Here is a 27,895-nt window from a genome sequence, read left to right on the forward strand (position 1 = left end):
AAACAACAAATTTGGCAATGCTGTATACATGTACGCATGATTGAAATTTGGGGAAATTACGACAAAATAGGATCAATTGTACATCATCTCTGCAGATCGTCTTTCTTTCAAGTATTACGTAACTCTGTTGATTAGTCTGAGAATATGTCACATGTCACATAACTGCACGTTAATGAAAGTTTTATATGTCAATTATCTTTCTAGGTTTTCACGGTGCAATTTGGAAATACAATTGGTATTATATGAACACTTATTAATTTGTCAGATTTCATTACTCTGCTCACAGTTAGTTGAAATGAAAACCATCAGCCTATTTTTATTATCTTTTCAAAACCATGAAGTCAATGTATATTTTAAATTACTTTTTTGTAAACTACTCTTTCAATTTTTATGAGAGAAATTGTATATTAGAAATACTGTCAGATATTTAACATTGGTGAACAATAAGCAGAAAATATCTGAAAACCTGAAGTGTGCACTAAGGGATCATAAAATTTTATTTAGAAACTCAGTTATTTTTTAAATGAATTTCAATACTTATCTGTCGCATCTGAGGGCTGATACATATTCTTTACTTTTTTCCCCTGTGAATTAACATAATGTACCATGCTTGATGTTTTACGTAAAATAAAAATTGACTACAAGAATCATATTGCCTAATAAAAAGTTGCACATTTAATGTTCATCTTCTTCATGCTCTTATTAATAAAATGAACGAAAATAAACTTACATCTATAATCGTTTATACATACTGATTCCGAACAGTGTTTGTTCAAAATTGATCTACCTGGACATATAAAGATCCATTATATGATTTTCACACCTGAAGTAGTTTATAGCCTTTCGTTAATTATACTCTAACAACTCTCATAATAACAGAAATAAAATTACAAACGCGTATAAAGAATTATTTAGTAATTAACATTAGAAAAGATGTAAAGAAGGGTATTTTCTAAAGAGTTCAAGGCCAAAGAATATCACCAAACATTGTTAATGTTAATAATGTTCATTAAAGCACCATTTTATTGACTACATTTGTTTACTAAATTTTAAATGAAACGTGATAAAAATATCATTAATGAAGGAAGCTTTATTCTAAACTTTTATGGGGATTTTATTCAAAATAACAAAAAACTCAAAGTTTTCTATTCAAGAAAGAGCATGCATACTATTTGAACAATTTAAAAGCTTTTCTGTTGTAAATTAATTTTTAAGCTAAGAGACAAACTACACCCACCTCTCAATCCAACTGTAATAAATATTGTGACGTCACGTCAGAAATTAACAGCAATAACGTCATCTATAGCAGGGCATTACGCGCACAAACCAAGGCGCGGATCTAATAAGACAAAGTAGTAACCATCGCTAAAATAATTTGATTTATTTCATAAAGGAAATAAATCTTATTATTAGTTCAGTAATCGAAATTTCCGTTTTCGATAACAATCAAAATTTAATCAGAATTTACAGGACATAGTGTTTACAATAAATGATGATGCACTTACATTGTTACTTACCTTTAACTCATATTTTTATTTTTCCGCTGTATTAAAGGAATTTAAAGTTCCTTGATAAATGTCAGTTATCAATATTCAATACCTTTTGTGCACAAGATGAAGAACCACATGAAAGTCAATAGCAACAAAAGAAGATCGTGTATTCAAAATATTCAAAGAATCTTACATGGACAACTTCTATTTGTGTTGACTTTTCTGGCAGTCATTTTTGGATTTATAATCGGGTTTGGCATTCGTGAAGCAACACCTTCTCCAGACGTTATACAATGGATCGGTACGTTTTTTCCTTGTCTAGAAAAAGTAATAACTATATTTATGTCAATCTTTACTTCAGACTGAGATCTTGTTCAATGGAAATGGCAACGTCAAAAACAACCCTATCGTACACTGCATATTTTTTTTGTATTAAGTAAATCTATCGTGCTTTTACTCTACAAGTACTCACGTATGCATTAATCAATTTTATCCTTTATTATCATGCGTGTAAATATTTCCCTTTTTAAATGTTTATGTTAATATTTTTTTTTTCGTTCATCCCATGAATTTTTGGGGTTTCCTCTTTTTTTACGAAGAAAATAGTTGAGTGAATCTTATATAGGTCAATTACATATATCAAAATAAAAAAAATAATGAAACCAAAAATTGAAAATGAGGCAGATAAATATTATATATGAATTTATCTTATTTTTGTTGCGTAAACTTTTAAGAAAATTTGCTTGTATTAGTATTTTTATTGTCCATCACATTTTGTAAAGTCATTTGTCTGATCACTGCACAGGGCGGAGGACGGACCTACGGAAAGTTTTTCACAAGCTATTCTCAGAATGAATGAATTACTGATTGTATTCAGTTTTACGTCCTGTTCGAACAAGAACATGGAAAAAAAAATTACCGCTGAGGGGCTTCCACGTTTGACATTTACTTGGCACTCACGGCTATTGAGCAGTGAGGGATCTTTATCCTGCCTCGTCTATACTATGACACGGGGCCTCTGTTTTTAAGTTCTCACCCGAAAGACCCGCAAATTTTACTTCAAGGTGCCAAGAAGATGGCGAAGGAAAACTGCCGTTTTTTCTATCGATTAACGTAAGTGGTAAGATCATTGATACAATTTCATATCTTTTAAAGGAATGCCAGGTGATCTTTTTATGCGGTCGCTGAAAATGATGATTGTTCCTCTCATTGTTACCAGTGTCATACAGAGTAAGTAATTTTCCCCACTTAACCTGAAAAATATAAAATCAGACATTCTTGCATGGATGCATGGAGTTTTGATAGAGATTTTAAACATGATAATAATTTGAAGATAGTTTTCAAAATCAAGTAGGCTTTGATATTACGAGTACAAATACTTGAATATTTGAAATGATGACTTAAATAATAATATGATAATAATTAATAAATCTTTTAATGGGTTAATAAAAATAAATTACATTTTTCAGGTTATTAGAATGCTTGTGCCTGCAAAAATATGAAACCTTGAAATAAAACATATAAATCAATATTTATTTTCCACTAGGTACAGCTTCTTTGGATCCAAAATCTAACTGCAGAATTGGACTGATTTCCATCACTTACATACTTCTTACAAATTTGATGGGATGTATGATTGCGATAACACTTATTTATATCATTAAACCAGGTGATTATTGAAGACAAGTATTTTTAATAGTAACTCGAATTATATTAATGATTTTTCAGAAATGCATTAAATCCTTTTTTTCCTCAAATGTTCTTTCAGAAAAAAAAATATCGTAAGAATATATAAAGGTTAACAATTTCAACCTAATTCAAGTTTCTAAAAACTAATCTGTTTCTATGATTATTCATGTACCAACATGCATTTTCCGATTAAATAAAAAGAAAAATCGTGTAGACATACCTTAATTTAAAAGAAGTTGTTATTTGTAGCAACGTGGTCTTTTCAGAATAGTTGAAAACCAAGACTTCATTAAAAATTATCTAAGTCATAGTTCTTTGTCCGTAAAGACACATTCAAACACGTTCCATCTTGTAAATTTTGGTAAATAAATATGTACCATATGGTTTTTGATCGCCAACATGATAAATGCGTTCATCTCAGACACTTTGTATTTGCTTTGTCATTCTTTATATATAAATACTATAACAATCTGCTTTGAAAAAGAAGTGCAATTTCTGCATAGTCAATTTGATTAAAAAAATGAATATGTTCTTTCTAGTAAAGAATTCTGAGGTTTTGATGTGAGCTTTAAACGGCATGAAATAATTCTCAGGAGGCATTTAAAACATATTTTTTTGTTGATATATCAGTTTTTATTTTCATAAATCCCGTAAAAATGTCGTCTTATTCAAAACTGTCAGTTTATAATCGTCTAAAGCATAACAAAATCAATCAATTGCTTTCTCCGTAGATTTTATTGAGAATGAAGCAAAATATTTGTAAATATTTGATGTAAATGATTATTTAGAATTCTTTAGAAATATGCGTATGCTAAATGAAATATATGGAGATAACGAACAGTATTCAAACTCAAAGTCCACTAAACAATGCAAAATAGGAGTGGAGCAAAAAGAAACATCAGAGGTGGGATCGGGTACCATGGAGGATTGAACATCATCTGCCCACCGATACAAGTTTAATTCATCATGCTTCCATTTTAGGTCGAGTCAATGTTGCACACGACGAGAAAGTCATGGTCAACAAAATTCAGCCACAAGATATATTTGCAGATTTACTAAGGTATAATGGTCTAAAAATCATCTAAGAAATATTAAACGTAATTAACTATGAACAAGGATTATTCATAGAATCGCTATGAAAATGTTCCTCTTTTTCTCATTTGAAAAACTTTTAGATCAACTTATCATTTAATAAAATATTTATTTATTTTGTTTACGTTTATTCTGTTTTCATTAATTTTTTCATTAAATTCACCAAGCGAAATTCATGACACTTTATTTGAACATATAGCTATGAGTCTATGGCGATTATCCACTTTATAAAAAGGATTTATTTCTCACATATATCTTTGCTAACAACAGTTGCTTGTATTTTTGTTAGCATCACAAATTAATTTAATCGTGTATGCATATTCCTTGTTATTTCTGCTGAATCATTCTGATGTTATTGTAGGCAACGCTATGACCATATTGATGAAGAAGTAGTTCAAAAAGCCTTACAATAATTCATTTTTAAATTGTAGTATACATTTTGTATATAATTCTACATTTCGGGACATATTTTTTTCTTTAAAAATTTTTACCTTAAAAACTTTGAAATATTAATTTTCATCTTCAAAGTTAAATATGGTACATAAATCATAATACATGCCCTTTTCCATATCACATCCTGCATAAGCTTGAGACATAAATATCAGCCAGAGGGTCAAAGGTCCGATGACTGAAGTTGATCGACGACTGTTACAGGATGTGATATAGGGTATTTCTTTTATGTTAAATACATACTAATTAATGTGATGCAGTGCGCTTAAACTTATTAAATAATAGATAAATAAATAAATAATAAATGAATGAATAATCATGCACGGACGTCTGACATGTACATAGCTCATTGTCTCACAAGACTTGGATATGTTCTTCTTAAAAAGATCCCGTTTATTAGATGATCCTTACAATCAGACAGTAAAAATTAAGAGAAGATGCACCCTCCAAAATATATGTATAATCACAAGTACTTTTGAAAGGTTTAATTCAATAAGGGGTGTGATATTGATCCGTATCAGCCCCGCAGACCCATATCAGCCCTGTTGGGCTGATACAGCTATTGTGACGTGAGGCATATTGCATATGCAAAAATCCTGTATTTATTACTATATGTGTTATAAATGCATGTACAGAATGTATTACAAACGTTTCACTTGCATAACTGTTTATTTTTAAATCATTTGACAGAAATATCATACCAGATAACTTAGTGGAGGCAACCTTTCGCAAAACACAGACACAATTCGAATCTGAAATAGTTTGGAGCGAACCGAAGAATCTTGGTAATTCTTCTAATACCACTGCAGATGTAAAGCAAAGATCAGTAAAGATGGAAATCGTCAAGATTGTCGGCAAATCAGATGGACCAAACATACTCGATAATTATGAAGATTTAAAATTAAATCTCAATAAATCTCTTCTATTGTGTCTGTAATTTAATATATTAAAATGAGCTTGATACATTTATCGTAATTTAGGAAAATTCTATATTCAACATTATTTTATTACAAAATGCATAGCTTCAGCATTTAACATTTCGTCGTTTTTCCTAGGACTGATTTTGGCCTGTTTGTTCATTGGAATTGCTGCTGGAAGATTTAAGGAGAAAGCCAAAACAGTTATTGACTTCTTCGCAATGAGTGCTGAAATTGTGTTGCAAATTCTTAGATGGTTTATCTGGTGAGTTACAATGGAGTTTTTTTTTATTATTTACTTATAATATAGATATCTTAATTTTTCTGATGAGCTTAATTGCTTTACTAAGGGTGATGTTGTTGCGGCTGTAAAACGTGCTAAACAAGAGCTTATCAATAAAATTTCGTTCTGAAACATAAGAATACCATTTCAGCATTAAATAGAATAACTAACTGACATTATTAAGGAGAAAAAAAATATTTAATAAGTTTTATAGACTAAAAATAGACGTATTTGGATGTTAACTTCTAATTGCCCATTTGTTTTGTGTAGGATGGTTTCCAAAAAAGCTTTTGAATTATAAAAGCGAAATGGTTTGTAAACTGAGAAACCAAAGAAAAGAAAATTAGGTAGATTAAAAAAACGTCAATGAGTCGTCACTTTGTATCATACCTTTCACAGGAAGAAACAAGACCTTTCAGTTAAAATTGAAAGGCGGCTTTCAGTGACTATTCAGTGGCCATTCAGCCACTGAATGGCACGTACATTTCAGTGACTTTTCAGTTGCCTTTCAGTCATATTTCAGGTACTTTTCAGTCGCCATTCAACGGACACATTTCCGTCAAATTTCAGTGACCTTTCCATTAACTTTCAGTGACCTTTCCGTCGACTTTCAGTGACCTTTCTGTTGTCTGTCCGTGACATTTCCGTCGTCTTTCAGTAACCTTTCTGCCACCTTTCAGTGATGTATTTTAATCAATTTAGCGATTTTTTTTCACTGGCTTACTAGGTAATAATAAGATATTTTTCCTTAACAATATTTTGAATGAATTCATTATCAGTGTTTTTCCTTATCGGGATAAAATTCCTGAAGTCTTTTAGATATGAGTCCGCCAAACTTTGGAATTCTTTACCAGAATCTTTTAGTTAATTATATTACTACTTTTAACCAGTTCAAATCAAATATAAATAGTTGGTACGGAAATTGTTGTAATTGCTGTGCTTGTCGCTGATTTTATTTTTAGAAACTGGTAAACATGGCTTAATTTACTTTCAGTCTGTTGGTCTAAATGTGATGAATACTATATCATTGTATAGCACCACGGAGAAATACTGACATTTTAGTAGTGTGATGTAAAATTTTAAAAGCTGTTTCTTGTTTATTATGTATGATTGTTGTATTTTAATATAACAATTAATATTTTAATTGTATTGTAATATTATTATGTAGTCGGAAAATAGCTCTTCAGAGCTAGTGTTCTTTGTTTGATATACCCGACTTTAAATAAATGTTATCTTATCTATCTTATCTTTATCATAATTTTATTTTTATTTATTTATTTATTTATTTATTTTTTTGATAATGATACTTATTCAAAAATTATTTTTTTCTATTATCATTTTCTTATTTGATTTAAAAAACAAACAGTCTTCAAGTGATAAAAAATATTGATCCGATAGTTGAATACAAATTTCATTAAATGTCGTATAAGTTTGTCTTATTTTTTCTTTCTGCAAATATCTAAATTGGTGATAAATATTCAATCAAATGCATAAGCAATCAGTCAATCGGGAAAAAAAAACGAAGGTTTTAGTCAAAGTGCTTTTTTAAAATTTAAACAAGAATATAAATTATTATTTTTAAAATTTAAATTTACAACTCAAATCAACTAGTAGAATTTATCATATTCTTATGTCAATCTAACACATCCTATCATGCTTATATATTTTTCATGGAATTCTCTTTTATCGAACAATTAGACATGATTATTAATTATTTGCACCTTTTCTATTATGCAATTTGTCAAAAGTGCAGGATATTTTGGCTTTTGAAAGACATCGTTTTAAAATCATTTTACATGAATTATACATGCCTCTGGTGGTAGAAACTTAATTATATAGGCCTAGATTTAAACTTTTTAAATGAAATTGTTCTAGATAGATAATTTACAACGATCTCAAATCTTTGACACAGAAACAGGTGCCCGTCACTGATAATTGTCATCATCCCCATAAGAGATCAGTGGGCATTCAGTTTCCATTCCGTCGACTGAATGGTGTAATTTCATCCTGTGTTCTCTATTTTTATTTCAATATATGCCTTTAAAAAATGTCATCTTTGTGTCATAAACATCAGCGCATCAAGAAAGGAAAATATTCATGTATTTGCAATTTCCAACTTTTTGTATCTTAAAAATATTAAGGAATGATATCTATACAGATAACGAACATTATTCAAGCTCAAAAGTCCATGAAACAATGCAAAAATAGAAGCAGAATAAACAAGGACCTCTAAAACATCAGAGGTGGGATCAGGTGTCGTGCAGGAGTGGAACATTCCCTGCCGACCAGTCAAATCCGGCTTGTGTTCATAGTCATGATCGAAAAAAAAAAACGAAAAAAAAAACCACACACACAAAAATGTAATTTTTAGGAGCTTAATGTCTGAGTAACATGTCAGCTGAAAGCAAACTGTATTAATAAAATAATGAATAATATAACATGTACACGTATGTCGTTTTTCAAGGTAATGATTTTTTTAAGGTTTACCCCAATAGGCGTGACAAGTCTCACAGCTGCCTCTTTGGCCAGTGCCCGTGACATCACTGAGACGTTCATAAGCCTCGGGTATTTCGTATTGACAGTCACCTTGGGGCTCGTTCTAAGCCAATCCATTCTTCTTCCACTCATATATATTGCTTTCACAAGAAAAAATCCTTACAAAGGTATCCTAAGTGTAAAGCGGGCTTGGCTGATAGGATGTTCCACTGGGTCATCGTAAGTATACGTTTGCATCGTGTCTTATACAATTCATCCCACTACTTAGGTTTTCTACTCTCAATTTTGATGTAAGTACTCATGATATCGGTAAGGGAACGTGCGATTTGTTTTTCGAATTTGCGTTTAATTTTAAGTAAAATTTTAGGAAATAAGAGTTTTGTACCAGGAATCTACGAGAACAAATCTATGATAAATAAAACAAAAAGTTTCAACTATTTTCAGGGCTCTTGCCATGCCAGATCTATTGCATGCATGTGAAAATGTGAACGAAATGGACAAACGGATCACACGTTTTGTCATACCTCTTTGTTGTACATCGAATGCAGATGGCAGTACCCTATTCATTTCAGCTGCTTCTATGTTCATTGCACAATATTCTGGGTATACATTGACATTTGGAAACGTCATTATGTATTTCATAATAAAACATGGCCTAATAGAAATGTATTTTTGTCAATTTCATTGCATAGTCTAACAAAATGAAAGAACTAAAAACTTTATCAATGGATTTTATGATTATATGTATAGTAAAAAAGATATATTCATAAATGTTGTTTTTCCAAGCGTTTCAATAAATATTGCAGATTTCTGACAGCTTTTTTAACACTTTCCCTACCAGCAGTACCCAGTGCTAGTATAGTAGGAGTTGTCATGGTTCTTTCTGCAATAAACATTCCAGTACACGATGTTTCTATCTTGTTTGCTGTTGAATGGTTTCTGTAAGTAATTCAAGTGCAATGAGCCATCATTAATTCTAATATTTAATTTTTCATCCTCGCATCGTAGAATGTCTTGTTGAGGAGGATTTCATACCGTATTAGCAGAATTTTTAGCGAGGACATAATTATGGTATGATAAGCAAAGGTGCTGAGACTGCTTATACTAAATGTCGCTAAAACTTTATTGTGTTTCATTTTAATTGCTTTTTATCGAGTATTTCAAAATCATTTAAATTACTTCTTGCTTAAAATAACATTTAAACTTTTAAAGAAAAGGCTAAATTTACGTTTCACTAGAACTTTCCCTTAAAGGGTATGTAATTGTGAGAGCAGAAATTCGGAAAAGGCACGACCAATTTTGTAATAACTAAAATTAAAATTAATAAAAAAAGAACTGCAACATTTGTCTTGCTATCTTGATTCGTGTTTATAATCTGATTATAATTAATGTCTAAGATATATTCTGAAATAACGAACACAATTCAAACTCAAAAATCCATGTTAAAAAAAACAAGTCGGGAGTTGAGCTAACACTGTCTTTTTCAAACGCCAGGGGTAGGATCAAGTACATTTACCATGAATGAGCGAGTTTCGCCTATCTATCGGCCGCATCAGTGAGGTTCCAGTCATAAAAAAAATAACTTAAAAAAAACTTCGAAAAATTCTTTGCTCTCACAATGGCTTACAGTGTAACAATATGTATTTGCTAAACGTCAGTCGGCATCGAACTAAATTATAGAATGTAAATGCTGACAAAGTGTTTTATCGACCATTGAATGGAATAATGAATTTTAATAACTAAAGACTGTTGATATTCTTGTGTTATCAATTTGTTTATCAATAATTTATCTTTTTTTTGAAAATTGTTCATATGCAAAACACGCCCTTGAAAATTAAAAGGAAAAATATAAACCCCGTATGCAGGCCGTTAGTCCTTAGCATGTACTACTGCATAATTAACTGAAGTTTAAGAGTTAAAGTCAACCCGTTCATTGTCAAACTTTGTTGTAAGGTAAACATCAATTTTCTGATAAAATATTCAAGTATGGGACAGCATCGTGTGTTAACTTAGATGTAAAGCTGACTTGGGTATATCGTGTAGACATATGAAAAGAATAGAAAAATCTTTTGTTAATTTGAATCATTTTTTTCCCATAGCGACCGACTTAGAACAGGAGCAAATGTTGAGAGCCATTTTATCTGCGCTGCTATCACAGATCATTTCTGTAGACAAAAATTCGACTTAAAGAAAGAAGATGTCAACTTGTTTCCAGAATCAGATGTGGAACTTATTGTCCATTCAGATACAATATAAAATATCTCTAATATTAGAGTTTTTGAGCATTCTCGACTTCCATACCTGCAGGAATTCCTTGTTATTCAAATACACTCATGTCTATTTAAATTAATTTTTATTGAATAAGCAATTAATTGTATATATCAATGCAATATATTTGGTGTTTTACGTCTATTCATTAAAACTTGAATGAAAGTTCCGTTTTTCTGTTTTTACAGGAATAAACATTTCTAAATATTTACATTACACATATTTTTTTATATGCATCCCCCTAAAGTGGAAAGGGGGTAGAAATACAAGAAAAGTATGCGTTTTATTTTGACGTCACAAATCGTTGAATGTAGAGGAAGTGCAACCTTGTAAGCGAGAATCAAAAATCACACTCAAATTGGCCAAAGCCTGCTATCGTGGGGTTTAAAATATAAGTCACACTTTTAATCAAGGGTGTAAGGTAAGAAATGTAAATATAAGCAACTGTTTGAAAGTGGCTCCAAGAAAACTGTATAACAGAAACTTCAAACTTGAAAGGTTACAAATTTAGAGACCAGTGCAGTCCTTTATTTTAGCGTCATTTAAGCAATATTTATTTAGTATATACTGCAAAGATTTGGTAACATTAGCCTATAAATGGCCTCTCTTTTAGCGTCATGCGTAGTGTTCTACATGTAATTGTAGCTGAGAGTTGAAATGTTATTATTCTTAAGTATTTCTTAATATGATTTCATCAAACTTCTTAATAACGGACTTTAAATTTTAATGGTTTTATCAAAATTTAAGACATTTCATCAAGATTTTATCGCAAATGCCAATGAACATTAATAGTAAAATAATGTAATTAAAATAACACTGTGTACAATTCCCAGAGTATAGAAAAGATATTTTAGTTTTAAATCTTTCCTAAATGGTGTTGTCCTGACCCGGGTTATTTTCAAACCTGGCGTATTTTCCAGTAATTTGCAGTGCTCAAAATGGATGTTTTATTTTCAAAACTGGCTAATTCTGAAATCCGATTTATTTTGAAGACTAGACTCTGTTCGCTATCTGCACATCATGTTATATACATGACAAAATATTCCTTTGAATTTGGAACGAATTCCTTCTATTAGTTTACTGTTTAACATATAGAAGCTGACAAAGATTATCTTTCTCGTTCTTTATATTTTGAAATCACCTTTATGTGCTTCGTTCATGCAAATAAAGTCTTTATTAGAAAACACATAACATATGTTTAATCTTTTTTTTTCTCATGAAAGTAATCATTATGGTAAGATTACTTATCAAAGCTTTGATTATCTTTTGAGATCATTATATTTTCCATTAGAAACGACGAATTAATATTTTTCAAAACATTATCTTCGAAGCCTTTAAACTTTCAAACGGAACAAATATCAAAGGGTCTGTATAGATTTTTACTCCTTTAAATTATATTTTTAAAAAGCAACGTGTTTTCCTTTTGGGGAAATATTAGCCTATTGATAAAAAAATCGAATGAGTTAAGCAAAACGAAAACCGAATCAGCTTTGCGTAGAAATCGCATATAATTTAAGCAGAATATCATAATACCGGTATTTCAGCGATATTGTAATTCCTGAAAGATAACGATTCCTCAGATGAGGAGATGAGAATTAGTGACAATATTCAGTTTTCGTTATCACAAAATCATCACTTATATACCAACATAATGACCCCAGTCACATTTCCAAGTTTTGAAGGAAAAATAGGATTCTTTGGGTGACAGTCGGCAGTTCATCGGCTGTTGTCTTGCTCGATTTTGACCTCCTTTTTTGTCGGCCGACCAATTTTATGTCCATCGGTCCAAATTAAATTTTTTCTGCATCGGTGGCCTATTTCTTTAATTTAAGTTATCCGTCAACCAACCTTCGATCATCGTCCGACCATCGGCGGAAAGTTTAATAAGTCGGTCGTCTGTCGTTCGACAATAAAGGTGTCCAAAATATCGGCCGACGGTGAAAATCAAACTTCAGCTCAGAGCTGGATGATCGGGCGACGATTGGCCGACTTGTAAATAATAAACCTATTAAGGATACATAACGTTAACCCAAACAAAATTATGATGCATGGATTAATATATTTTTTTGAATGGAAATAACATAATTTATTGATCCCTAAGATATAAAGAAATATTAGATATGCGCCATTGGTCGTTTTTATGCAATTTTATACCACATTTTACACACATGTTCAATACTGAGTCAGAATTTTACAAACTGCTGCCTTTTGCCTTGCAAACATAACTCATGTCACCTATCTGAATATAGATCTATGAAAGACATTGCTGATTTCTAAAGAAAAAAAAAGTGTTCTTTATCCAAGTCATTGGTGTTTCTAGGAATTAATGTGACTGCTCCGTGTCGCCTGAAACTCGTGCCGGCCGATCAAGTTCTTTCAGCCGACGAGACCAGAACAATTAAGTCGCCAGACTGTCGGCTTAAATTTGACCTAGGCATAAATCATCGCTAAAATATTTCTACCCACAGGGTATTAAGAGCAGCACACAGCCATTGAAACTTTTATATATTATTTCAAATATATTTTATTTTAATGATGAATCTAACAAACATCAACTTTAATTAAAAACACATATCACACAAAAAATAAAATCTTTACAACATTTCTTAATTCTTAATTAATTCTTAATTAAAAGTGTTTTCTAAATATAACACACTATATCCATCTCAAAGTAGCTTAGCGAGAGCCATTTTGACACTTTTGAAAAATAGAATTCCAGAGTCTGCTGTCCACCAACCAATCTTTTCATCATTTAGGACACAGCGATAACAATCGTTAAACCACCATCCATTGTGATTTTCTGCGCATGACTTTGTTGCACTTCCATCGTTGTCTTCATCATATGTAGAAAACATCATGTCGTTATGACAATATTTATCACAGACAGATCCAAAAGCATCAACTTCATTAAAAAAGAAATGAAGACAGGGTGAACAAGAATTTTTCCCTTGAAGTTTCTTTTTAGCAATCAGTGTAGAAATCTGATTTACAAATGCAACATTAATTCATATTTTCATGTATTACCCTAAGAATTCGAGTTATCCTTTAAAACTCTCTACTTTCCAACAAAGTGCTGAGAATACAGGATTTTACTCATTGTGTTCGATAATTACTGATACTATTGAATTCTTGTTGACAAATACTGAATATTGTTGATTTTATGACTGCTGTTTTTTTTTTTTTATATCAATGCTCAGAAATACCGAGAGAGTGCGCATGTATGTTAAGGTTACAACCAAATATTCTTCTTGTCTATATGGTATGACGTCAAAGTAAGCAATATGACGTGACTTTTAGAGATATAAATCTCTTACAATCGATAATTAAGATTCATTTGAGGTCGTGAAAATGAATCAAAATATGCAGAGACATAAAATAAACGGAATCTTGTCGTTTCGGGGTCTATGCATTCATCACAGGGGTTAAATACCAAACCTGTAATATCATAACTATGATCAGTGTTAGCAGAGTGAAAGTGAAACGTAACAGGAATTCATGTAAACAAACACAAAAAATCGGAGTTTAAAAGCATTTAGAATAAATGTCATGTGGGATCCATGTGGGAATAAAGCTTATAATTAAGGTATGCTGATATAATTCTACTATTTCTTCGTACAATAAAAGCAGACAGTGTGTTTACTTGCCGAACAGCCTTTCCTCTGTAGTTTGTAATAAAAAATGCAAAAGTTCATCACTACCGCATACTTTGAAACTTAATTTTTGTTTCTATTAAAAGTTCTTCTTCTATTGTTTTTGGAAAGTGCTGCTAGAATCGTATAATTAACGGGAATTGATGCATTTTTTCGATCTTATGAACAAAATGTAAAAAAAAAAATGTGGAAAGGTTTCGTCCGAAACTGTTAAATAATTATTTCTATGATAGGACAGTGGGATTCTAGCAGCATTTTTCATGGTACAGAGATATTTTTACATAGCTATTATTACAAATTGGTATTAATGATATATTATTACTAGTGTTGAAGTTTTCACTTTTTATAAAGGCATATTTTCTAATTATAGACGTCATGTGGTGACGTCGTGGTGAAGTGCTTCCTGTAGTATAAGTACCATTGAAGTCTATAGAATGCATAACGATAGTAAAAGTTTTATTCACTTTTCCGATTTATTAGTGTTACATGTACATATTATGAAAAAAATGTTAATTCGCCGAATTCTGATTCATGTGCATCCTTAACAAACCCGCGTGACTGCAATTGGTTTTAAATGATGAGAAAATGCTAAACTAGAGCAGAGGGCTGACTCTGAAAATCTTCTACAACAATGTCGTTTTTTTAAAAAAATATATTTTAAATACTTTTTGTATATTTCTTCAAATCCATTCCATGTGACAAACCTATGACATTGGTTCTATTAATAGATATTACCCAATTTTGATAATCTTGATAATGACTATTAAACGATTTAATGAAATCCTGAACATATACGTTACTTTCTTAATAATCTATGGTAATAGTAGGTGGAATAAAAACCTTGTACAATTTACTTTGTAACCAAACCTTGGAATGAAAAACAATTATTTCTTCTAGGCTGAAATGTTTCGCAACGGACCTTTTATAAGTCAGTCTATTGAGCAAAATTGTTTTTTTTTTCAAAATCACGCGAAAAAGGTGCTTCGATTAATACTTACATATGTTTCCAGAAAATCCTTTTACGGACAATTTATATTTCCCTGTCTCGTCTTCAATTGCAAAGTCCGAGTAGTGAGCATAATAATGGACGCCATCGTTATCTTCCAAGTCTATCACCAGGCGTATGTGGCCATTTTTAGTCAGACCATGAATGATATTGTTTCCTGTTTCAAAGAAATAAAAAAATTAAAATAATTGAGAAAAATGTTTATTTATGGACTGGTATATAATTTGTATAGTGCCATATACACAACCAAAATCTTACAAACTACCACATAGTCAAAATGTTCAGCGAGAAATTAATTTTGGCATTATAAGCTAAGGTTCTGAGATCGCTAGAATTGAAAAAGGATAAAGATAATTGTTTTACTGTAAAATCACATACTTTTGAGGGGTCAAATTTTTGTGGTTTGAGGAAAATATATTGGATCATAGGGATTTGATTTCGAGGCTGACGAATTGTCCAGTAGTAATATAATTATGTATAAAATTGCATTTCATTGTGGACATAAATTCATGGGTCTCTTCATAAGTCGAAAACCACGAAAATTTAATCCCACGAACATTAATGATTTCACAGTATTTGATTGATTGATTGATATGTTGTTTAGCATCTCTCTCGAAAGTTTTTCATTCATATGCGGACAGTGACAACATAATTCTAGAGCCATGGCTCTATAGCAAAGACATGTATTTTTTAATGCAGCTACCAATTAACCGTTACATGGAAGTGTGAAAACAAATCATTTGTCTTTTTTTCACTTTGTACATTCATGCTTAAAGTCCGGCAAGGGTCTAGGAGATAATTGATCATGCAAAGTGAACCCCTAATTTAAGTGCCTTACCTTTTAGAATCGAAAGACGGTAGTATTGTTTGATTAAAATTTCAATTAGAGAGAATTCATATGTTTGGATTTTCAGATTATCACATATCTAACCGTGTTGGCAAATTTTTTACTGTGTCGCATGAATAAAATTTGAGTCGTTGCTATGTCGGAGAAAATTTTCCTGTGTCAGGACCAACACAGTAAAACAAATCACGGAGAACCCTGCTTAATTTTTTTTCTATACTCGGCACTTACGGCCATTGTGCAATGAGGGGTCTTTTGTATCAGCACTTACTGCGACACGAAACCTCCCTTTGTACGGTCTTTTCCGAAGGACCGGTCTCCACGTCCTTCAGTGGAATCGAACCCGCAATGCAAGGATTAACTCCTTACTCCGCCACTCTAGAGCGGACGCTCTAACAACTGTACCATACTAAGGACGAGTCTTATTTGCAACACCTTTTCAGTGAGTATATGAATATCGTTAAACTCACATTTTGCTATGAATACACGAAACATGCAAACTTATTTTGTTAAAAAATATCATAGTAACACCTAAGACACATATTTATAAATATATAAGTATAGTAAATACTATTAGAGTGGGAAAAAGTATATTAACAGTTTGATATTGTCACACAGAGTATATATTTATCAGTCTAGCTATCCATTTTTCTCATCTATGATTAATGAAAGAAATATTTTAAATGTTTGATTGTAACCGGTTTTCCATAATATTCAAGTTATAATTAATATAACAAAAAAAAAAATCATCACTTACATTTGACGGACATTGACTGCATTTAGATATTTTCAAAATATTAAATAAATAATAATAATAATATGAAGAGTTCGGAACTTCTTTACCAATCCAAAAATCTGTTTCTAAACAACCAAATCCTTCAGAGTATTCTTTCCAGTTTCTGTTAAAGCTGACTGATCCGTTTACACGTCTTTGAATAACCTGTTAAGATAAAAGAAAAGATCGTAATGACCTCTTTGAGTAAAAAAAATCCCCATTTTAAAAATCAAAGGAGGGCCCTCGTACATATTGCATTTCTGTAGATATGCTTGGCTTAAAACAATTTAAGTCATAAAAAAGGTGAAGAAGATTTATTTAACAAGTCTGTGGGATGTCAAAATCGTAATTATAGGCCATACAATAGAGAAATAAAGAACGTATTTTATGATCAAATCTAAATAAAACCAACAAATTGAAGACAATTTTATATTTTCCCCCAAACATCTTATATAACCTGTGTTGTACTTTACGCTTTCTTAAAAAAGAATTTGACGTTCATGGGTAAAATTAAAATTCATTTTATAAATAGAACCCGTTTTTTTGGATCACTTTTCTATCTTGTTGTAAACATATATAATGATAATTGAAAAACTTTTTTCAGTATTTACATTTTTTTTCTTTTTTTCTTAACCGATACGGTATATGATTTGGTAGACAGCACTCGCTCTATGATCCGTATGTCGAAGGTTCTAGCCTCTGCTGAAACTTACCTAAGTCGATGAAAAATGAATAGCAAGTGTACTTTCGCCAAGCCATAGAATTTTAAAAGGAATCTTTTCGAGTCCTTCGAACGAGACCCTTAAACCAAGGCCCCTTGTCATGGGAAACGTTGTCGATAGAATAGCCGATTAAAGTTGCAATTTTGAAGCCTTTATATTATCATTTCGGCAAAAAAAAAAAAAAAAACTCAAACAGATGTTAAAAAAAACAAACAAACAATTAATAAATTTGTTGATTTAACAGTGTAATAATTTTTAATACATACTGTCCAGGAACGTCCATTTTGGAATTCACAATATACTCTTACAAGGGATTTTTCCAACTGAATTATGTACTCTCCAGACTCTGGGGTTTTAGAAAAAATGCACTCGCAGTCACCGCACCCTAAAATATTAAATATTGAATTATATGAATGATAAAAAATAATATCTTTGACTTGTACTTGTGATAGTAGAACAATTCTTTTTTCAAATATATTTTTCCCCATAAAATCAAGACAAAGAAAGAAAAAAGAATTACCGTCAATGAAATATCTAATGTGATTCTCAATAAAAAAAACCATATATCAAGAAGACTGATGAAGGAGAGAAAACGAAATGACGATATTGTGTACAGATCATTTGTATTGTTTCACCTGTGTTCAAACAGGAACAAAAACTTTCAATTAAAACCGTACCATAACTAGCGTTTTCATTGTTCACCATAAATGGATTGACTTGATTTTCACACGAAGTATGTTTTGCTGTTACTTCAGCTGCAGATGATGTAGTAGTCTGATCTTTTTGAATGCTGTTGCTTTCTTCAACTCCCATGTCCCTAAGCTAAATAATTGTAGAATCCAATGTTAAAGACAGATGTTCATTAGATTGGAAAACAGAAAATGAATTTTGATTCTTCTTTATCATCTTATGAATTAAAGAAATTATTGCAGAGTACAATGAAGATACATACAGATAAATTTAAATCATGATTTAAATAAAAACATACTTTTGTGTAATGATTACACGTTGACGAATTGTATCCTATATCATATGCATGCGATTGGTTGAACAGTGTGCACATAGTTTTTCCATCTAATTTACAGCCAAAAACTGAACGACAGTCTTCGGTCTCTTCACAAAGAATGGCGCATTCTACGACCGAGCGTCTCTGTTCTATTGCTATTTTATTCATATATAGATTTTCTTCCGGTAACAAAACGATGGTTTTAAAGTAAAGTTCTTCTCTATATTGTCTTACGCATGTTACGCTAATGAGACATATATACAGCAGGAAAAGTTTTAGCTCTTCTTGTATCATGTCTGGCGGTTTGAATTCCTATTCAGGAATGGCCGGTTGAAGGCTACATCAGTTGTTATATTAAAAAGTCATGATGTGAGATATAAATGATAGGTGAAGTTTTTCCAATGATTGGACATTTAATAATGATTCATTTATAATCAGACGTGATGAAAAGTGAAGGGTCGAAATCGATAATAAATCTTTTAAACACGGTAAAATATAATTCTTTGACTGTACAGTGAAGGTCTTTACAAAGAAAGACATTTGATGTTCTTTCGGTCGTTTATATTAGATAACTTTTAAAATTAATTCTTTAGATAATTATATCTTTGATAAGAGATGTGACAGAGCTTTTAATACATTTCATGATTTAATATTTTTAATCTGGTTGTATTTTAATTCCTTTGAAAGTTTAATAGAATATTGATTTGAAAATTAAATTCATCACAGATTTAATTTCTCCAGAGAGTACTAATAATTTTTTTAATTTGAATTTAAATGTGGTTTTTGTTGAGAATAATATGGAAATATCAAAAGCATAAAAGACAATTATAAAAAGACGGTAACATTTTTTTTTAATTTATGTATCATTTGCTACTTATACGAACTTTATCATTGCCTGCTTGACAAATAATGGATATAGTCCTTAAACTCCATGAATAGAGTATAATTTTTCTTTACTCTAACTCTGAAATTCTTGTAGTTGATTTTCGGACTAAATTTCGTAAGTAAAGTAAGCTACTAAAAAAGGAACGATTTTAATCTCTTTTAAGAATGCAAAAAGAATGCAAAAATGTCATTAATGCCTTATGCTATTAAGCATGATAAGATAGTTTCATTCTAAATGGACAAAAACACTTCATAAGGCGTTTTGTAGAAAGATTTGATGTATGAGTGGGTAAGAAATCACAAGAATTTATATTTGACAGACAGATGGTACATGTAACTGCTGTATGGACCCTAAACCCCTAACCCTCATAAGTATATTCTAGTATCATAATAATATAAAGCTGGCGACTTATGTCTTACTCCATCTTTCTTTCAAACACATCTGAATTCGGAGTAAAACCATTTTTAAAAAAATTAAAAGGTGTTAAAATATCGAGATGTTTTCAAATCTAACTTTATTTCTCACACATCCTTGACCAATATTTAATGAAACATTAAAATGCATTGAATGGATGCTTTAAAGTATTGAAGCTTTTTTAAAGGCTCAGCTTAAATAAATTATCCTTGCATTTTCTGCTTCATTGAAAATATCTTTGTAAATACCTGTAACCTAGAACATTTGTTCTGAAATAAGGACGTGTGTACACACATCTCTATCGAATATAATGATGAAGGTAAGATGATAAAACTAAATATACAAATTCTATAACCTTGTTTCATAAACTTCATATGAACTGAGAAATGGTTTTGAATGTTTATTTAAATACATGGCATTACTGTATTTATACTGAAAATTTTGAAAAAGAAAAAAGACATGAATCGGATTCTTTACACTTACTGGCTTCAGACGACATACTTTGTTAGAAATAACATGTAATTCTGCAAATTCACAATGCTACCGCATAACAAAATTGCAGGTTAATCTAAATTCTGTTCTCATATCAATTATTTGGACGCCTGCGTAGCGCAGTGGTCAGGGTGTCTGTTCCAGAGTCACGAAGTAAGGAGTCGATCCTTACGTCGCGAGTTCGAATCCTACTGTGGGACGTGGAGATCGGTCCTTCGAATAAGACTGTATAAACCGAGATCCCGTGTCGCAGTAAGAGCTGGCACAAAAAAGATTCATTATTGCTCTTTTGCCGTAAATGTCCAATAAAGGACTAGATTTGCAGCTCTCCATCGGCATGTAGTGATGACTCAATATTAGTGACATATTCTCGAGAAGGGCCTTTGAACAACATATCATATATTTTTGGGGCCTTTTTCTTGGCGTAAATAAGTTACTTTTTTGGCATATTTAATTCTCCTGCTATCTTTGAGTATAAATTGATACCAACAGTGACTTGTTTTTTTTTTTTATTTTACACGAATTTACTGTTTAATTTATATACTTCTTTATATGAATAAAAAAATGGAGAAATTAAGCAATTTACATCATATACCAAGTATTTTCAAATATTATTTGGGTGAAATTATATCATGCATAACAAATGATTCCAAGTGCAAAGTAATTCGAAGCCATGCATTATTTTCTACACAATACGATTTCATTATAAATAAAAAAAAAAAACACTTATCTTTTAATCTTCATCCTCTGTTGGTTCTTCTTAATTGAACGACATAAAAGATACATCTTTTATCGTTTACGCTGACTGATTTTTAACTTGTTTTCTTTGTAAAAGAAAACGTGAATGAAGCTTTTTATTAATACAAACATTAGATGGATATTTAAAGGTGATTTATATGGTTTCAACCAATGAACTACCTCCTCCCCTGAACCGATGGTGCATGAATAATTTTTTAATAACGTAGAAACTAAAATGTGAAATGAAATAAAAGATATCTTTACCTTAACTTTACAAGAATTATTAATGTAATTTAGTTTTCAACGTTTTGTTTTCTTCTAATGCCAAGAATCAGCATATTGTGACATCAGTTACCGACGACTCCTCTGTCTCGGATGCGTCATTTATTCAATATGGATGAATTAATAGGGTCTCTTCTGTTTATCATATCTGATATGTTTAAAGTCCAAAGTTTATTTTATTTCATGAAAAAATATTGAAAAGATGTTCAACCTGTTTTTTCTATCTGCAAACTGGCGATCTTAGATAACATATTCGTTAAATTAACGACACATCTTTCCAAAACTCAAATATAAGGGGTACCAGGAATAATGCCATTTTCAACCTTACCCTCGACTTCACTAAAACACTCAAAATAATTAATGATTAAATTTCTTGCAAGTTATTTGTCTTCAACCTTACCCTCGACTTCACTAAAACACTCAAAATAATTTATGATTAAATTTCTTGAAAGTTATTTGTCTTGAACAATCTTTTATAAATTATCATATGCAACTGCAAAGAAATTACCAAGTTTTACAGGAATCCTCACTGCCATTCCTCACTTAAATACGACTGAATCAACCAATCCTTAGCCACATACATGTACACATTGACGTCAATTTCAGATTGTGAGTTCATCAACATTTAAGGGCAGATGATACATGTACAAACAAACGTTACTCCAAAAATTTGAAAATAACAAGTTGAGTGTTGTTTTAATGAGTAAAATGAGTAAAATGAACAAGTTTCACCGCGTTGTTTTTCAAATTTTATTCAAATTTCATACAAATGGGATTTGAAGTAAGAAAATCTGTATAGATGAATAAGGATGGATTCAGAGAGGTAGTGTTTTTAACATCAAAGAAGGTTTACAATTTCTTTATATTCTAGAAATTAATTTTTTGCATCATTTTCAACGAAATTAGGCCAAAAAATGTATGCCAATTCAGGCATCCATTTTTCGTTTGTATCATATATCCTTAATAATATCTTATAGCGATATCATTTTTGAATGTTTGTAAAATAAATCATACATTTATTGAACATTGAAATTTTCCTCTAGATAAAAGAAAACAAAAATCAAGATTTAGAGATCACATGAGAATACCTACAGTGTATATCTCATTTACACTTTGAGATATCAAATAGTAAATAGTAAATTTTTCAATTCCATGTTTCATTTTTCTAATTCTCCTCATAAATTAGAATTGACGAAATGATAAAAATAATAAAATCCCTTCAATCATAAATATTTTTAAATTTTCACTTTAATATCTGTTTTTTTTTCCTATGATGAAGAGCCAAATGAAAACTGGTGGAAGAAAGAGAAACTCCTGTTTTCAAAACATTCGACGAATCCTACATGGTCAACTTCTCTTTGTATTGACTTTTCTTGCAGTTGTTCTCGGATTTATTATTGGACTCGGAATTCGTGAAGCTAAACCTTCTACAGATGTTATACAATGGATCGGTAAGTACGTTTACATTAACTATACAGCATTGACAATATAATACTTAGTGTTTGATATATGAAAAGAGGAAACTCTGGTGGCTGTGGAGTTAAAATAAACGGCAGGTGTGTTTTTTTCTTAGTAAATTCAGCTTTTATTTTATGTATGCCTATAAATAAACGAGAATTCATACCCTCCACTGGCAAATGGTGGCGTCCCATATGAGAGAGATTCTCAAGAGGGACTATAAACAACAAACGAATAATCAATTTGTCGTGTCTTTCTTCTTTATGCTATAAAATGTATTCATCTCCTTTTGCCTCGTATTAGTTCATTCATCTTTATTTTTTTTTACAATATTGTAATTATTGGTTTATATTTTTCTTTTCTTTTCGGTGAACTTTAGTACTGCTTTTCTGACAAACGCACCCCATATTTCAAGTATTATTAGACGGAATAAGAAATTGACTTAGCCATTCCCAGAGTGTAGCATTTTAAAAATGTAAAACTGTACATGTACGATGCAAAATGACTGATATAATCTAATATATCTTTAAGGTATGCCAGGCGATCTTTTCATGCGGTCACTGAAAATGATGATAGTCCCGCTCATAATAACGAGCGTTATACACAGTAAGTATTATTCCTCGTAATTTGAAGTATTAGTTTTTAAGAAACAAATCTTCTTATAATTAATGCTTTTTTTGGCTGACATTTTTTTCTAAATTTGAGATTTTAATCTTGAGAATTTTTCTTTTTGAGAAACTGAGAAATAATTTTGAAATCAAATGATTTATAATACATTACGTTATACATGTAAGTATATGAAATGATTATTTAAAAAAAAATGTTTTAAAACTGATCTGTACGTTTAAATAGGTTAGTACGTTAAAAAATTTGTTTATTAAAAGTGAGTGAACTTAATTGTTATGAAATCTACTTTTTTTTTACTAGGCACAGCTTCTTTAGATCCAAAATCTAACGGCAGGATAGGACTTATATCCATCACATACATACTACTTACAAACTTGATGGGATGTGTGGTTGCCATAACACTTTTTTATATTATTAAACCAGGTACATAAAGAGTTTCCTTTTTTTGAAAAAAAGTTATCAAGCTGAAATTTACCTTGCATAGTTCAAAAAACTAATCCTGCAAAAAATGAAATATATTGCAGTGTTTTATTTCACTATATTCGCGATCAAAATATTTTATAAAAACACAATTAATATCGCTGATATGTCAAAGTAACAATCACTTATCTTTACATTGTCATGTCTTATTCTCCTATTTCCGGGAAAAAATAACAATCTCGACTTATAAGTACTTTCTCTATAAGTTTATTAGATTTTATCTTAGTTTATAAGAATAGACCATAATTTTGCTATCTCTTAAGAATAATGTTAAATCAGTTACCGAGAAATTAAAACCACAACATCTGGAATTCTGAAATATTTGAAACGAGAAATTAAAGACGTTTTCAATAAATTTTTCTGTCCAATTTAAAAATGCATGTTTCTGAATTTATACATGTACTGCTTTAAAGTTTGGAATCTCTAAAACAATACGAAACTGGTCATTTATGTTCTTAATAACGTTAATTCATTTTTAGACATTGGTTTTCCTTATGAATGGTATTAATAAAATGTAGATCTGTTATGTTGAGATTGAAAAATACTTAGTTTGTCTATCATTTCACTTTAAATAATATGCATTCATCTGTAGGAAGTGCCCATGTTGCTCATGAAGATAGATCTATGGTAAACAAAATTCAGCCACAAGATATATTAGCAGATTTACTCAGGTATTCATGGATTATAAATCATTTTTGTAAATGTTAAACGTGATTTGTACGAGGCTTATTTATGACTACTAGTAAATGATTAGAAAATTTACAGCAACCCCTTGTATCTCATGTAAATTGATTAAGTTTAAGTAGTTTATTCTTCATTATGTACAATGTATATTATTACAGGTTCATTTCTATTTATTTTTAAATCATTTGACAGAAATATCATACCAGATAACTTAGTGGAGGCAACTTTTCGCAAAACACAAACACAATTCAGGTCTGAAATAATCTGGAGCAATTCAAAGAATCATAGTAATTCTTCTAATACCACTGCAGATGTAAATCAAAAACTGGAAATGGTGAAGATTGTCGGAAAATCAGATGGTCCGAACATCCTCGGTAAATATAATGTAATTAATTTAAACTTGTTTATCTGTTTTTTTGTTTCCAAATACCAGCATACATACATGTAGAACTAAAATTGAGACTCATTCTTTTTTTTGTTTATAGCAAATTACATCCAATTGTGTTTTAACATTTATTTATGGTATTTTTCTTAGGGTTGTTATTAGCCTGTCTGTTGATTGGAATTGCTGCTGGGAGATTCAGAGAAAAGGCCAAAACATTCATTGACTTCTTTGCAATGAGTGCTGAAATAGTGTTGCAAATTCTTAGATGGTTTATCTGGTATTTAAAAAAAAAAAAAAAAAAAAAAAAAAAAAAAAAAAAAAAAAAAAAAAACAAACAAACAAACAAAACACATTTACTATCTCTTTTTATATGTTAATGGGTTATACATTTTAACGCAAAATGCTCGTCAAGATTTATATGAACTTTAAAACACAAATGCCACAGCTGTCACCATTTTTGTCTCATTTAAAGTTACCCGTTTTGTAATAAATAAGGTAAATATTTAAACATCATATTCCACACTACTTGACATAAATACATAGGAAAATGATAAATTTTTCAATAATATTCAGTTAATTTGGATAAAAAGGCTAGTGTTTCATAAATAAATTGATTTTATACGTTTCCATTTGTTTTTGTTCAGGATACTTAAATTTGAAAACAAGTATTAAAGCTGAATGTAGTGTAAAATGAGTGGAATAAAAAAAATATACGATTTGACGAAAGATTACACATGAGAAAAATTTAACATATCTATTTTTTCTAAAAAATTGTCAACGTCAATTTATTTTTTATGTCCTTAAATTTAAATCAGTCCTTTGAGAATAAGAAATTTTCCCTACGTATGATATGAACCTTTGTTTGTGCTTTAAGAAATATTAATTGTCATACATTTACATATTTGGCTTTCCTTCAAAATAACCTTAAGTTACATACATGTAAAACATGTTAATGAAAATCACTTGTATTTTTTAAAAGGTAATACTTGACTAGTAAATTGTTTTTTTTTTAAATAATAGCGGGTTTGTTTTTAATTATTTCAAGGGTGACCCCGGTAGGCGTAGCGAGTCTCACAGCTGCCTCTTTAGCAGGTACCCGTGACATCACTGAGACGTTTATAAGCCTGGGATACTTCGTTTTGACAGTCACCTCGGGCATCGTTATTCTCCAGGCCATTCTTCTTCCACTCATATATTTTGCTTTCTTTCGCAAAAATCCCTACAAACGTATCCTTAGTGTAAAACGGGCCTGGCTGATGGGATTTTCCTTTGGATCATCGTAAGTGTACATTTCAATAAATTTGAAATCATATAACGTTTCAGTCAATGTATTTTACGTACTCTCATTGCCGTTTATTTTAATTCAAATCTTCATACTTTGTTGTTTGATTAGCACATAATACTTTATGGTTTTGATAGTGTTCGGAAAATATACCACATCATTCAGAGACAAAGCGGAATCGTGATTTTTATCTCGATTAGAATTTATAAAAAAAATATGATATTGACTACCTGGGAAGGAAACCTTTTGTTTTAAATTTTCACAAAAAATTCTTTTCAGAACCCTTGCAATGCCTGACTTATTGCATGCTTGTGAAAATGTAAATAAAATGGATAAACGGATCGCACGTTTTGTCATACCTCTTTGTTGTACAGCAAATGCAGATGGCAGTGCCCTGTTTATTTCAGCTGCTTCTATGTTCATTGCACAAATTTCGGGCTATACCTTGACTTATGGAAATGTCATAATAATTGGGTATGTCTTTTAAGCTTCATTGATAATCATTAATAACCCCTGGTGACATAAAAGTCTCTTATTCCTTAATAGATTTGCTAAATCGATGTGTCTTTTTTGTCCAATTTTGTTCAGCTATGATATAATTGTTTGTTTTTTTACTTATAAAATCCATTTCTATTGCAAAATCATTAAGGTTCTAACAACATTTTAAAAAGGTAAGCAGGGGGTTTAAGAACCTAAAGATGACGCATTACCTAAAAGCGTTGCACTTTCATATCGGTTCTATTTCACTTCATAGTTTAGCATAATCAGGGTATCATTATTTAATAACTGTATAGTTCTCATGATTATATGGTTTGTAAGCAATGATCGATTCATATTCATGCTATAAAGCGTTTTTTTTTTTAATTATCATTGTAGAATTTTGACAGCTTTTTCTACACTTTCCTTACCGGCATTGCCTAGCGCTAGTATGGTAATAGTGGTTGTTGTACTTTCTGCCATTAACGTTCCGGTAAACGAGGTTTCTATCTTGTTTGCTGTTGAGTGGTTTCTGTAAGTAACTCTTTTACAACAGTTACTGTACCATTTGTATATTTAAATATTTGATTTTCACCACATTTGTATAAAAAATGTATAAGTTGAAATTTGAGACAGTGCATTGCAGATTGTTGTTTCGTAATAAATTATTCAGGCTGCGAGTCGATTGGGTTCCTTTTTGTATTAAAAGTGTTTATACATAATTATGTAGTTTATGACATTTTGTGTCTGATTTTTCTGTCTATAGTGACCGCCTCAGAACGGGTTCGAATGTTGAGAGCCATTTTATCTGCGCTGCTATCACAGATCATTTCTGTAGACGAAAATACGACGTAAAGAAGGACGATGTCAAAATGTTTCCAGAATCAGAGATGGAACTTATTGTTCACTCGGACAAAGTGTAAAATATTTTTAGACTACTGACCTTATAACTTTAGTGTTTGAAAATCCTAGAATTAGTTCAACCTATGCAAAGACGTCCCT

General features: G+C 30.7%; 1 protein-coding gene across 1 annotated transcript; it reads left to right on the top strand.

The window, feature by feature from the left end:
* Positions 1–1,613: 1,613 nt before the first annotated feature.
* LOC134253352 (excitatory amino acid transporter-like) lies at positions 1,614–27,843 on the top strand. Its single transcript, XM_062735882.1, has 10 exons — positions 1,614–1,791; positions 2,646–2,720; positions 3,037–3,159; positions 4,161–4,239; positions 24,942–25,123; positions 25,285–25,411; positions 26,180–26,413; positions 26,696–26,890; positions 27,293–27,427; positions 27,660–27,843. The coding sequence occupies exons 1-10, from the start codon at positions 1,614–1,616 to the stop codon at positions 27,814–27,816; spliced, it is 1,485 nt and encodes a 494-aa protein (XP_062591866.1). The 3' UTR covers positions 27,817–27,843.
* Positions 27,844–27,895: the final 52 nt, after the last annotated feature.

The sequence above is a fragment of the Saccostrea cucullata genome, unplaced genomic scaffold, assembly GCF_032062105.1.
Source record: "Saccostrea cucullata isolate Sc308-1 unplaced genomic scaffold, CSIRO_AGI_Scuc_v1 ctg3656, whole genome shotgun sequence".
NCBI lineage: Eukaryota > Metazoa > Mollusca > Bivalvia > Ostreida > Ostreidae > Saccostrea > Saccostrea cuccullata.

Excerpts from the sequence above, each read along its gene's own strand:
- LOC134253352 (XM_062735882.1), top strand. The coding sequence starts at position 1,614 with ATGAAGAACCACATGAAAGTCAATAGCAACAAAAGAAGATCGTGTATT. Across the intron at positions 26,414-26,695 it reads GGATTTTCCTTTGGATCATC|AACCCTTGCAATGCCTGACT; the intron begins GTAAGTGTACAT and ends AATTCTTTTCAG. Across the intron at positions 26,891-27,292 it reads GGAAATGTCATAATAATTGG|AATTTTGACAGCTTTTTCTA; the intron begins GTATGTCTTTTA and ends TTATCATTGTAG.